At 46.9% G+C, this 13748-nt stretch overlaps 1 protein-coding gene across 1 annotated transcript in view; it reads right to left on the reverse strand.

Moving 5' to 3' along the window:
- Window positions 1-13748, reverse strand: part of LOC132569863 (ovostatin-like) — a 142250-nt gene that overhangs the window by 76214 nt on the left and 52288 nt on the right. The window contains 4 exon segments of the mRNA XM_060236294.1: window positions 4320-4488; window positions 5723-5743; window positions 8832-8884; window positions 9527-9683. Coding sequence (XP_060092277.1) covers window positions 4320-4488; window positions 5723-5743; window positions 8832-8884; window positions 9527-9683 — 400 coding nt within the window.

Below are 13748 nucleotides of genomic sequence, written 5' to 3' on the forward strand. Positions count from 1 at the left end.
ACCCGAGACAGTACAACACCAAGCCAATACTGAGACCCGAGACCCTGAGACTCATAAGATTAACAGTACAACACCAAACCAATACTGAGACCCGAGACAGTACAACACTAAGACAATACTGAGACCCGAGACCCTGAGACTCATAAGATTAAGAGTACAACACCAAGGCAATACTGAGACCCTAAGATTAACAGTACAAAACCAAGCCAATACTGAGACCCGAGACAGTACAACACCAAGCCAATACTGAGACCCGAGACCCTGAGACTCATAAGATTAACAGTAAAACACAAAGCCAGTACTGAGATCCAAGACCCTGAGACTCATAAGCCTACACTGATGTATCTTTGTGCATTGTGAATCCAGAGATATAACCTGACCTGGTTGGTCCAGGCTAGCCCGATGTCACCAGATCTCAGATGCTAAAGAGGGTTGGCCTTGGTTAATACTTAGATGGGAGACCACCAAGGAAGTCCAGGGTTGCTATGCAGAGGCAGCAGGCAGTGACAAATCACCTCTGAGCCAGTGTTCCCTCTAAGCTGAGTTAGCATGAGCTAGCTCACAGATTTTTAGCCTCCTGCTCACACATTTTTGTCTTGGCTCAGGAAAAATGGCCCCAGAGCACACTAATTGATGCAGCAGCTTCCAACTTTAATGCCAGGAGCTCACAAAGTAGAATTTTTGCTCACAAAACTTAGAGGGAACACTGCTCTGAACCCCTGCAGGGTTTTGATAGGTCGGCTGCAACTTGACGGCACTGTCCCCACCCCTGAGATACGCTAGTGGGCGGCCTCACCAGTAGAGCATAGGCGCTGCTCCAGCAGGGAAAAGTGGGAGGAACCGGTCTGTGTCACGGGCAGAGCTGTATGCAATGGCTTCCTCAACCCCTCCAGCCCTGGGCCTCATCCCAGCACAGGCATTAGCTGATGGGAGAGAAAACTGTGACAGCCCAGGCAACAGCCAATTCCAAGCGCCCCCCACCACTGAGCACTGGCTATAGCTATGCCTAAGCACACCCCTCCCCAACTGTCAGGCACGTCCCCCTACACCCAATCACAGAGCCCCCCCCCCAGCACTGTATAAACTCCCCTCAGGTTGCCCACAGCAGAGAAGATAAGAAAGGGGGTGGCTGTCCCACACCAGGGTCCCTACCCCTCGCACCAGTCTCTTTGGGAGTTGCGAGGCTGATGGGCCTTCCCTCCCTGTTTCTGTATCAGTCTACATGCAGGCAGCATGACGCCAAGGGCTGTGGTCACATCAGAAGGCAGTGTGTGATTGGCCCCATCAGTGCCACCCGTGAGATGTCAGCAGTCTGCTGCCCCTTGATTGGTGGGTGTTGTTAGGGCCTCTGGCGTCCTCCTTGGGCCACCTGCAGCTTGTGTTAGGCATTGCTTCTCCCTGGGCACCAGGGTCATACGAACCTATGAAGCTGCCTTACACTGAATCAGACCCTCGGTCCATCAAAGTCAGTATTGTCTACTCAGACTGGCAGCGGCTCTCCAGGGTCTCAAGCTGAGGTTTTTCACACCTTTTTGCCTGGACCATTTTTTGGAGATGCCAGGGATTGAACCTGGGACCTTCTGCTTCCCAAGCAGATGCTCTGCCACTGAGCCACTGTCCCTCCCCCAAGATTATGAACATATGAAGCTGCCTTCTACTGAATCAGACCCTTGGTCCATCAAAGTCAGTATTGTCTTCTCAGACTGGCAGCGGCTCTCCAGGGTCTCAAGCTGAGGTTTTCCACACCTATTTGCCTGGACCCTTTTTTGGAGATGCCAGGGATTGAACCTGGGACCTTCTGCTTCCCAAGCAGATGCTCTACCACTGAGCCACTGTCCCTCCCCCAAGATTATAAACATATGAAGCTGCCTTCTACTGAATCAGACCCTCCTTGGTCCATCAAAGTCAGTATTGTCTACTCAGACTGGCAGCGGCTCTCCAGGGTCTCAAGCTGAGGTTTTTCACACCTATTTGCCTCCCTTGTTTTAGTGGAGATGCCGGAGATTGAACCTGGGACCTTCTGCTTCCCAAGCAGATGCTCTGCCACTGAGCCACTGTCCCTCCCCCAAGATTATGAACATATGAAGCTGCCTTCTACTGAATCAGACCCTTGGTCCATCAAAGTCAGTATTGTCTTCTCAGACTGGCAGCGGCTCTCCAGGGTCTCAAGCTGAGGTTTTCCACACCTATTTGCCTGGACCCTTTTTTGGAGATGCCAGGGATTGAACCTGGGACCTTCTGCTTCCCAAGCAGATGCTCTACCACTGAGCCACTGTCCCTCCCCCAAGATTATAAACATATGAAGCTGCCTTCTACTGAATCAGACCCTCCTTGGTCCATCAAAGTCAGTATTGTCTACTCAGACTGGCAGCGGCTCTCCAGGGTCTCAAGCTGAGGTTTTTCACACCTTTTTGCCTGGACCCTTTTTTGGAGATGCCAGGGATTGAACCTGGGACCTTCTGCTTCCCAAGCAGATGCTCTGCCACTGAGCCACTGTCCCTCCCCCAAGATTATGAACATATGAAGCTGCCTTCTACTGAATCAGACCCTTGGTCCATCAAAGTCAGTATTGTCTTCTCAGACTGGCAGCGGCTCTCCAGGGTCTCAAGCTGAGGTTTTCCACACCTATTTGCCTGGACCCTTTTTTGGAGATGCCAGGGATTGAACCTGGGACCTTCTGCTTCCCAAGCAGATGCTCTACCACTGAGCCACTGTCCCTCCCCCAAGATTATAAACATATGAAGCTGCCTTCTACTGAATCAGACCCTCCTTGGTCCATCAAAGTCAGTATTGTCTACTCAGACTGGCAGCGGCTCTCCAGGGTCTCAAGCTGAGGTTTTTCACACCTTTTTGCCTGGACCCTTTTTTGGAGATGCCAGGGATTGAACCTGGGACCTTCTGCTTCCCAAGCAGATGCTCTGCCACTGAGCCACTGTCCCTCCCCCAAGATTATGAACATATGAAGCTGCCTTCTACTGAATCAGACCCTTGGTCCATCAAAGTCAGTATTGTCTTCTCAGACTGGCAGCGGCTCTCCAGGGTCTCAAGCTGAGGTTTTCCACACCTATTTGCCTGGACCCTTTTTTGGAGATGCCAGGGATTGAACCTGGGACCTTCTGCTTCCCAAGCAGATGCTCTACCACTGAGCCACTGTCCCTCCCCCAAGATTATAAACATATGAAGCTGCCTTCTACTGAATCAGACCCTTGGTCCATCAAAGTCAGTATTGTCTTCTCAGACTGGCAGCGGCTCTCCAGGGTCTCAAGCTGAGGTTTTCCACACCTATTTGCCTGGACCCTTTTTTTTTGGAGATGCCAGGGATTGAACCTGGGACCTTCTGCTTCCCAAGCAGATGCTCTACCACTGAGCCACTGTCCCTCCCCCAAGATTATAAACATATGAAGCTGCCTTCTACTGAATCAGACCCTCCTTGGTCCATCAAAGTCAGTATTGTCTACTCAGACTGGCAGCGGCTCTCCAGGGTCTCAAGCTGAGGTTTTTCACACCTTTTTGCCTGGACCCTTTTTTGGAGATGCCAGGGATTGAACCTGGGACCTTCTGCTTCCCAAGCAGATGCTCTGCCACTGAGCCACTGTCCCTCCCCCAAGATTATGAACATATGAAGCTGCCTTCTACTGAATCAGACCCTTGGTCCATCAAAGTCAGTATTGTCTTCTCAGACTGGCAGCGGCTCTCCAGGGTCTCAAGCTGAGGTTTTCCACACCTATTTGCCTGGACCCTTTTTTGGAGATGCCAGGGATTGAACCTGGGACCTTCTGCTTCCCAAGCAGATGCTCTACCACTGAGCCACTGTCCCTCCCCCAAGATTATAAACATATGAAGCTGCCTTCTACTGAATCAGACCCTTGGTCCATCAAAGTCAGTATTGTCTACTCAGACTGGCAACGGCTCTCCAGGGTCTCAAGCTGAGGTTTTTCACACCTATTTTGCCTGGACCCTTTTAGTTGGCGATGCCGGGGATTGAACCTGGGACCTCCTGCTTACCGAGCAGATGCTCTACCACTGAGCCACCGTCCCTCCCCTCACTGCACCTGTGAGGTGACTCACTGTACCTGTGGCATCTTAAGCAGTTACACCCTTCTAAGTCCATGGAAGACCCTGGGCGTAGAAGGGTACATCTCTATTTAAGACGGCACTGAAAAGACTCAAGTGATATTTTATCCCTCAATGGGCTGCATTCTCTATGGGACAGGGAGTATGAAAGAACCTACACAGAATTTCTTATAATTAGATCAGAAGTCCCTACACAGACACTGGACCAGAAGTCTAACACAGACAAGTTTCAGGGCGGCGCTTACCATATTCCTTAACCTCGAACCAGTGGTTAGCGTTAAAACTCGTTCCATCTGCGACGGTGATTCTAAAGTGTCCCAAATTGGGATGCTCATCAAGTTGCAAATCCAGTTGTAAGAAACTTGTGGAAGATGCTTGATTCTCCCACTGAGTAATCCTATTGCCTTGGGGATCCTGGAAGGCAAGAGGAAATTACGAGAATCATTTCTGGCTTTCTTCCTTTTTTGGAGTCCTGTCGCTATGGCTTTGTGAGACTCAATTTAAAAATTTGTCTTACTGGGATATATATCCAGTGCTAATTGAGATACTTCACTGGCAATCCATCAGTATCTGGAAGACTTTCATTTGATTTTTGTTTTAAAGAAACACCATTAAGTGTTTCTCAGATTTAGTCAGTGTTCTTATCAACGCTTCCATCTGAAGAAAGCCACGGTTACCTACATTTGTTAGCTTAGGTCTCATTTCCCATTCTCTGTGCTAAGATTGACTTTCATAACGGCACTTCCATCAAAATGAACTTCACGTTATCCAAATGTATAAAGAAGCCACAGCCGTTGCACTATTATATAATATTCAGGTCCAATGCAAAAAGTGAAACGGCTACTGATGCAGATTAAAGGAGAAAGAGCCAAAGCAAGATTACAGCTAGAATTATGTTTGCATGTTAAAAAGTAAATTAGGTGGACAAGAACATCAATATCCAATGTAGTTCTCTTTTAGCTGTATTGACATACTCAAACAGGGACTTTGGTTGCTTATCCCATTACATATATTGAACCCATCTCCCATTATCATCGAATCTCACATTTTGACATACTACTGTTTTATTGCTTTCACATGCTCGTGCTACTCAGACCAAAGGTTTGCTCAATTTGTTAATTTTACTGCATACTGCTGTTTTGTTGCTTTCGCATGCTACTCAGACCAAAGGTTTGCTCAATTTGTTAATTTTACTATTCTGTCATTGTACCATTTTACATTCTAAACCACTGCCTACCAGATAATTTTACTTCACCGTCATTGGTTCTTAAATCTGTACCTTGTTGAATTCTGGGCCACGGCCTACCAGCTACGTATGGCTCTGCTCAGCTATCTATGGCTTTGCTCACTGTGCTGGATTCCTCATCTGATGAAGTGTGCTTAAGAGCATACGAAAGCTGACATTCTAAATAAAAACTGGTTGGTCTTAAAGGTACAACTTGACTCTTGCTTTGTTCAACTGCTTCAGACCGACACGGCTGCCCGCTTGGATCCACCAAGACAAAAGTAATCACTCCTGGAAAATTACACGACTTCAAGCCTCAGACTTCTGTTGTGGCAGAAGGCTGAAGAAGAAAACGCGCTATAGTCACATCAGCACTGTGACTGAGAAAGCAGACAAAACAATTTTGAATATTCTGGCTCTTACCGAGATGTAGATCAATGGATACTAGAAAGCAAAAAGAAAAAAAAAGGTCATCATTAAAACTGGAAGAACCAACAACAACAAAATGCAAGTCCATCAGTATTGTGGGCAGCGCATGCATGGATGACCTTTCCTGGGCGGGTACCTGCACCAGAGGCTTGAACGCAGTCCCTTGCCCGCTGGCCTCAAGAAAGCAAGGATCATCCCCAGTGACCAGGCAGAAAAGCTGCTGACCAGCTGGTCCCTCCTTTCTAGTGGCACATGAAGATCCTGTGAATTTAGGGGGAGGTATTTGTGCAGGGGGTTGGACTAGATGACCCTGGAGGTCTCTTCCAGCCCTTCCAGTGATTCTACGATGGGCTCAGGAGGTCAAAGTTGCAGGGCAAAAAAACGCAACCAGTGCTGGGCCAGGAGCTCTCATTGCAAACTGGCAGTTTAAGCATAACAAGCAGACGTTCTGGAGGCCAGGATAAAATCGATTGCTTCCGGACTAGTCCTTTTTGTTTGACATTTTTGACATCCCCTCAGTTGTTCAATGACAGAGAATACAGCAGGCATCGTTGTCAATCCACAGCATTCAACTCTTTCCCCCACCTTTCCAAGGCACCTGTTTGTGGTGATTTTTTTAAAACCCTTTTAACGCAATTGCAGACAGAGCCTGCCTGCCTTCTGTGATCTGAGGCCTGTGACTTGGGTGGAAGCCCTGGTCTCCTGTTCTACACATACTGCCCAACATGCCCTGTTGAAAAAACCCTTCCCTGCCCCAGAGCCACACCGCTGGCAAAGGCACAGTGAAACAGGATGGGGGTGTTGGCACGATTGGCCTCCCCAGTTCTCCCCTGCCTAGCTATATTACCACTTCGAGTGGACTGCTCTGCTCTTTAATAACAGAGTCCTGAATGTGTTTGCCTCACTCTCCAAGTCACCTCAGGGTAACAGGAAGGAAGGTGCGAAATCCTGAGGAGAAAGAAGAAGAAGAAGAAGAAGAAGAAGAAGATATTGGATTTATATCCCGGCCTCCACTCCGAAGAGTCTCAGAGCGGCCCACAATCTCCTTTCCCTTCCTCCCCCACAACAGACACCCTGTGAGGTGGGTGGGGCTGGGAGGGCTCTCCCAGCAGCTGTCCTTTCAAGGACAGAGTCTCAGAGCAGCTCACAATCTCCTTTCCCTTCCTCTCCCCACAACAGACACCCTGTGAGGTGGGTGGGGCTGGAGAGGGCTCTCACAGCAGCTGCCCTTTCAAGGACAACCTCTGCCAGAGCTATGGCTGACCCAAGGCCATGCCAGCAGGTGCAAGTGGAGGAGTGGGGAATCAAACCCGGTTCTCCCAGATAAGAGTCCGCACACTTAACCACTACACCAAACTGGCTCTCCAAGGGCTTCCTTGGAGGTGAGTGCCAGGGAGCTCGGGTTGCCATGTGCCCACCAAGGGCAAAAGATCTCTCACCTCCAGTGATCCTTGCCCTCCAGAGGCCAGCAAGAGAAATAATGGTTTTAAAATCACCATGGACAATGGTATGACATCACTTCCTGGAAAACCTGGAAGGGGTGTCTTGCCTCCTTAGGAATTACCAGAAATTCTATAGTAAACTATACGGTAAACTTTATGATGAAAATGCCATGACATCACTTCCTGGAAAACCTGGAAGTGACATTACTTGCTTCCCTACTGTATTGTGGTGCTGTATTGTGGTACTATTTTTTGTGCTACGCCACCTTGCTGTCAGACCGTCTTGCTGAATCATCTCGTCGCACTTCACTGAACGTTGTAATTGGTTTTATTATGATTTTACTGTGATTTTATTTCTATTCGATGTACTCCGCTCTGAGCCCCAAAACGAGGGAATGGGTGGACTATAAATAAACAAATAATAATAATAATTACACCATTACCAGCAGCTGCACTCCTATATCCTCACCCAGCCTCCTGCTGGTACTTCCAACATAAATGACTAGAGTTGCCAGATGTGATTTCCACACTGGCACGGGGTGGGAGAGAACTTTCCAGGAGTGGGACAGAGCAATACAGGGAAGTGATGTTGCGCAGTGGCACTCTCATTTTTGGTCAAAACTCTATGGTAAAATTGGCATCAAACCATAGATTTTTGCCTCAAAACTAGAGCATTCCCCCAAACCAAGGGATTCCCCACTAGGAATGGCAAACTGACAAATGACAGAACAAAAAAAAAAAAAGGACTTTAATGTCCTGGCTGGAGAGCCAGTTTGGTGTAGTGGTTAAGTGTGTGGACTCTTATCTGGGAGAACCGGGTTTGATTCCCCACTCCTCCACTTGCTCCTGCTAGCATGGCCTTGGGTCAGGCATAGCTCTGGCAGAGGTTGTCCTTGAAAGGGCAGCTGCTGTGAGAGCCCTCTCCAGCCCCACCCACCTCACAGGGTGTCTGTTGTGGGGGAGGAAGGTAAAGGAGATTGTGAGCCGCTCTGAGACTCTTCGGAGTGGGGGGCGGGATATAAATCCAATATCTTCTTCTTTATCTTCTTCTTCTTCGTCCTTAAGAGAATGCCTTGTAGAGAATATCCTATTTTTAAACTTATATCCCAGTTCAAGCAAACAAAAGTCACACAAAAACCTTCATAAAGATTTCAAAAAGGGCTGGATTTTTCTTCCAAGAGAAATAATGTCAATGATCTGTCTGACATAGTTGCTAGCTTTGTTTCACACAGACATTTCTTCCAAGACGCATTGATTTACATCTCAGGGTCGCCATCCCAACAGCATCACACCTTACCAAATTCCAGTAGGTTCCCACATCAAGAAACCTGGCAACCATAATGTGGCGTCAAAGATGTAAGTCCACTTCCAGCGGATGACAGAAGAGAAATCCTCAGCAGTGCAAAGGGGAACCAGGGTAGAAAGATCATCCTCCCTCTCCTTTCTCTGCAACCAGGTACCTTCTTTTTATTTGTGTCTAATGTTTCCGGGTTTGGTAGTGCACAAGGTCAGGGTGGAGGTGGCTTTGGATCACAGTCTACAGACGTAAGCTCTGAAAAACTACAAAATGCTGTCCTTGCTGACTTCAGTTTCTAAACACCTGGGATATTGTTCAAAGACCACAGTTGCTTGAAAACCTACTGATTTTAAATTAAGCTCACCGTTTTGTTAACTGCTTTGAAATCTTCATCCAGAGTAATGGCACGAAACATCACTAGAACAAAAGGGCAGGTATTAAAACAATAGGTTTAATATGGTGGTATCAAAACGAGATTCTGTAAGCTTTTTTGTAATATCCACAGATACTTTAAAAGGACATGGAAAACTAACTTAAGGTTGTGCCGTTTCCATTTGGGTATATTGATCTAGCTCAAAAGTGGGTCAGATGTAATCACACTTGATAGGTTTTGAACAAACTTATTTCTATTTAAAACTTTTAAACCACTTTTCTCCCCAAAGGGTCACTGAAAAAAAAAATAAACCTGTCCCCCAGCCACCCCAGCCTAAAATTTTGCCAAAGGCAGCATTATACCAAAGTCAGTATCAGCTAGCAACCAATTGCATTTGTAAATCTCAGAAATGTAGAACAGGCAGACCAAGATCATTTGGTGAGTTTTTCAGGTGCCCTGAAGTGACTCTGGAGTGCCCCAATCCCCACAGCGACTGTGACAGGTGTGAGAACAAGCGACAGTTTTATCTACTGATTTTAGAAATCCAGACACTTTCTCACAGATATCAGAGCCTGTAGAGGTGTTTTGGGCCTGGTGGGTGTTGAAAGGCAATGGATGTGGGTTTTTCAAACATCTTTAGAAATATCTGTCATGGTCTACTGCCTCCTACGATTTGCTTCACTTACCTTTCTGTCCCGGTTTGTAGATAGGCTTATCCGTCTGGACAAAGACCGCTGTGCTTCTGTTCCGGAGGGCCACAGACCTCCTTTCATAGAAGTGGAGTGAGGAGCCATCGACTGAAAGAACCACAAAGGCCAGTGGTTCAGAAGTCACAGGGGGTGCCTGCAGACACAAAACATGGATGAGGAAGATGGCGAAGCAAAATGGTTGCTCTTTCACTCCAGAAGCTATTATTATTTATCCTATGGCAGAACTGCACACAGGAAGTATACAATAATAGAAAATATGTAACTGATAACAATGAATATGCAGTAGGATTCCCAAGTCCAATTCAAGAAATGTCTGGGGACTTTTGGGGTGGAGCCAGGAGACATTAGGGGTGGAGCCAAGATCAAGCCTGTGACAAACATCATTGAACTCCAAAGGAAGTTCTGGCCATCACATTTAAAGGGACGGCACACCTTTTCAATGCCTTCCTTCCATAGGAAATCATGAAGGATAGGGGCACCTTCTGTTGAGGCTCATAGAATTGGACCCCCTGATCCAATCATTTTGAAACTTGGGGGATATTTTGGGGAGAGGCACTAGATGCTGTACTGAAAATTTGGTGCCTCTACCTCAACAAACAGCACCCCCCCCCAGAGCCCCAGATACCCGTGGATCAATTCTCCATTATTTTCGATGGGAATAAATCTCCATAGGGAATAATGCAGTGTCCAGCAGACATTTCCCTCCCCTCCCCCTGCTTTCTGACGACCCTGAAGTGGGGGGAGGGCCTCCAAACCAGGGGATCCCCTGCCCCCAACTGGGGATTGGCAACCCTAATATGCAGACCAATTGTGTAATATTGGTACTGATATCTAAATTTCCAGCCCTCTCAGTTGCAGCTGGGGAGAGCTGAAAAGCACAATGCTCACATTTGCTGTGACAGATGGAAAAGAGTTTGGCAGGCTGCACCAAAATCGTATTTGGGCCCTGGTATTTTTTCCCATTTAAACAACAGGTCTGCACAAAACCTGTTCATATTCTATTAGCCCCCTTCCATACGTTACATGGCAAGTCAGATCCTGACGGCCTCTTGTTGGATTTGATGGATATCGAGTGGATATCGGGTTATAGATATCGAGCGGAACTGACTGCATCCATGTTCTCAACCATTCACTCCCTAGAAAGAAATGTTGTGATTGCAGGGTCTGTGCAGTTCTTATTGAAGGGTGTTGGGATCTTAGTTTGGATAGGCCCAGGCCAGCCGTGTCTTTGTGGATGAGCAAGTCTCTGTTTTCAGTGACCTTTCTCTATTCATGAAGAAGAGCATCTTGTCTTTGGAGATGCAGGGAAGCAATGTGTGTCAAAGTGGGTTTAAGAGAGAACAAGGAGATCAATCTGTAACAGACTGTGAACGATCCACTGCAATAACCCACTCCCTTCCGAGTGGGTTTAATACATCTGCGGATGGCTCTCATTGTTGTGTTGAGTTGGACATCTTGTGGACATGGACATCTTGTGGACATCTTGTGTTAAGCCACACTGAAGCACCATATTCTATGCACCAATACTATACACCAACCCCAAAGCTGACCATCTAAATGTTGAAGCAGACCAGCTAAGTTGTACCACATAATTTTGGGAGAATTTTGTTTCATGTGCGCATTTTTCACGGCCACATTGGTAAGGTGGTGTTTATAGCTCAAGGTCCTGTCCTGGGTAATCGTAGGAGGCAGTAGACCATGGCAGATATTTCTAAAGATGCTTGAAAAACCCACATCCATTGCCTTTCAACACCCACCAAGCCCAAAACACCTCTACAGGCTCTGATATCTGTGAGAAAGTGTCTGGATTTCTAAAATCAGTAGATAAAACTGTCACTTGTTCTCACACCTGTCACAGTCGCTGTGGGGATTGGGGCACTCCAGAGTCACTTCAGGGCACCTGAAAAACTCACCAAATGATCTTGGTCTGCCTGTTCTACATTTCTGAGATTTACAAATGCAATTGGTTGCTAGCTGATACTGACTTTGATATAATGCTGCCTTTGGCAAAATTTTAGGCTGGGGTGGCTTCAATGCAAGGGCTGGATTAGAGGCCAGTATTGGTGTGCTATATGTTGTCCAAGAATGTGGGTCACTGGATTATTTGAAATATAGAAAGGTTGCCAGAACATTGTGGGGAACATCTCAATGCACAGCAGCCAAGAAGGTCTGAGCGCCTGCTCCAGCTGCAACGCCACTGAGGATGTTCTCCGCAGCTGAGAACGAAACGTCTGGAAGGAAAACTTTCTCCAGTACAACACGGCACTTGATCCCAAATGATTCTACAAACCCTAATGATGTTACCAGCCGTGAAAACCTGAAATCTTTGATAATTGTAGGATCTCCTGATTACACTACATATACGAAAGCAAAGCTCTAGAAGCTAGCTGAATTCAGCAGATGAATCAGATTCCTTTATGAGTCATTCCCAGGTAGATCTTTCTAGCTTCCAAGGCCACCTTTGAGTCAAGAGGAAGGGCAGGATAATATATTAATAAAAAGTAAAAGATGTTTGGCAACCCAGCTCTTGATATTTTGGCAACTCCTGAAGATTCCTAGGCAGAATCAGGGCCATTCCCAAGGTTTTCCAAAAGGAAAACCTTGATCCAGAGAAAACTCACCCAGTGAGGGACAGCCGTTATACTCAGAACACAGAGGAGATGCGTGGTCTGTGCTGCTGCCAACATGCGCTTTCCCTCAATCAATATCTTCCCTTTCCTGTTTTGGGCAACAGTACATTCTGGCTGGGAAAGCAGCAAACTGTACATGGCCTTGGCCCCAATGGGCAGGCCAGGAGGGCAAAACATGAAACTTCCTAACAAAGCCAGACGTTGTTCTAGAGAGCACACGAGGAGCCCTTTGACTGGTTTGTGGTGCTACCCAGTTTGTGTTCCTGGCAAAGGACAGCCTGGACAACTCTCATTTGTTTCATGCCAAGACTTTTAGTGAGTTCAGCTGCCCCTTTTTCCATACCTACCATCCACAGTGCGTTTCTCTTTAATAATAGTGTATCAGAATCATGTTTTATATTGACATACTCAAATAAGGGATATTGGCTGTTTATCTCATTACATACACTTAACTAGGGTTGCCAAGTCCAATTCAAGAAATATCTGGGGACTTTGGGGGTGGAGCCAGGAGACATTAGGGGTGGAGCCAAGATCAAGGCTGTGACAAGAATCATTGAACTCCAAAGGGAGTTCTGGCCATCACATTTAAAGGGACGGCACACCTTTTCAATGCCTTCCTTCCATAGGAAATAATGAAGGATAGGGGCACCTTCTTTTGAGGCTCATAGATTTGGACCCCCTGGCCCAATCTTTTTGAAACTTGGGGGGGTAGTTTGGGGAAAGGCACTGGATGCTATACTGAAAATATGGTGCATCTACCCCCCAAAACAGCCCCCCCAGAGCCCCAGATATCTGCAGATCAATTCTCCGTGATTTTCTATGGGAATAAATCTCCATAGGGAATAATAGAGTTCCCAGCAGACATTTCCCTCCCTTCCTCCTGCTTTCTGAAGACCCTGAAGCGGGGGGAGGGACTCTAAACCAGGGGATCCCCTTCCCCCACCTGGGGATTGGCAACCCTAGACTTAACCCATTTTCATTTTATGTATTCTTTTTTTTTTCCTAATGGCAAACTAGAATGATGTTTATAATGTATAGATTGATGTTGAGACGTAAATGAGGTGGACTACAACTAGGAAAAACATGTCCTTTTGTGATTTACCTAGACTTGCATAAACACCAATTGGCAGGAAACTTTTATCACCTTTTATGGCTATTCAGACCAATTGGCCTTCTAAAGTGCCACACTGTTCCGCCATGTCATCCCAGCCAGTTTGCCCTCTTAATCAACAAACTGCATGCATTTCAGCCCACTATACCTGATCCCCTCATCTGAAGAAGGGTGTTTTTAGCACACGAAAGCTTCCGTTGAACATATGAAGCTGCCTTATACTGACTCAGACTCTCGGTCCATCAAAGTCAGTATTGTCTTCTCAGACTGGCAGCGGCTCTCTAGGGTCTCAAGCTGAAGTTTTTCACGGCTTATTTGCCTGGACTCTTTTTTAGTTGGAGATGCCGGGGATTGAACCTGGGACTTCTGCTTACCAAGCAGATGCTCTACCGCTGAGCCACCATCCCTCCCCAATAAAATAAAACTGAGTTGGTCTTAAAGGTGCACTTGACTCCTG

The sequence above is a fragment of the Heteronotia binoei genome, chromosome 4 (assembly GCF_032191835.1).
Source record: "Heteronotia binoei isolate CCM8104 ecotype False Entrance Well chromosome 4, APGP_CSIRO_Hbin_v1, whole genome shotgun sequence".
NCBI lineage: Eukaryota > Metazoa > Chordata > Lepidosauria > Squamata > Gekkonidae > Heteronotia > Heteronotia binoei.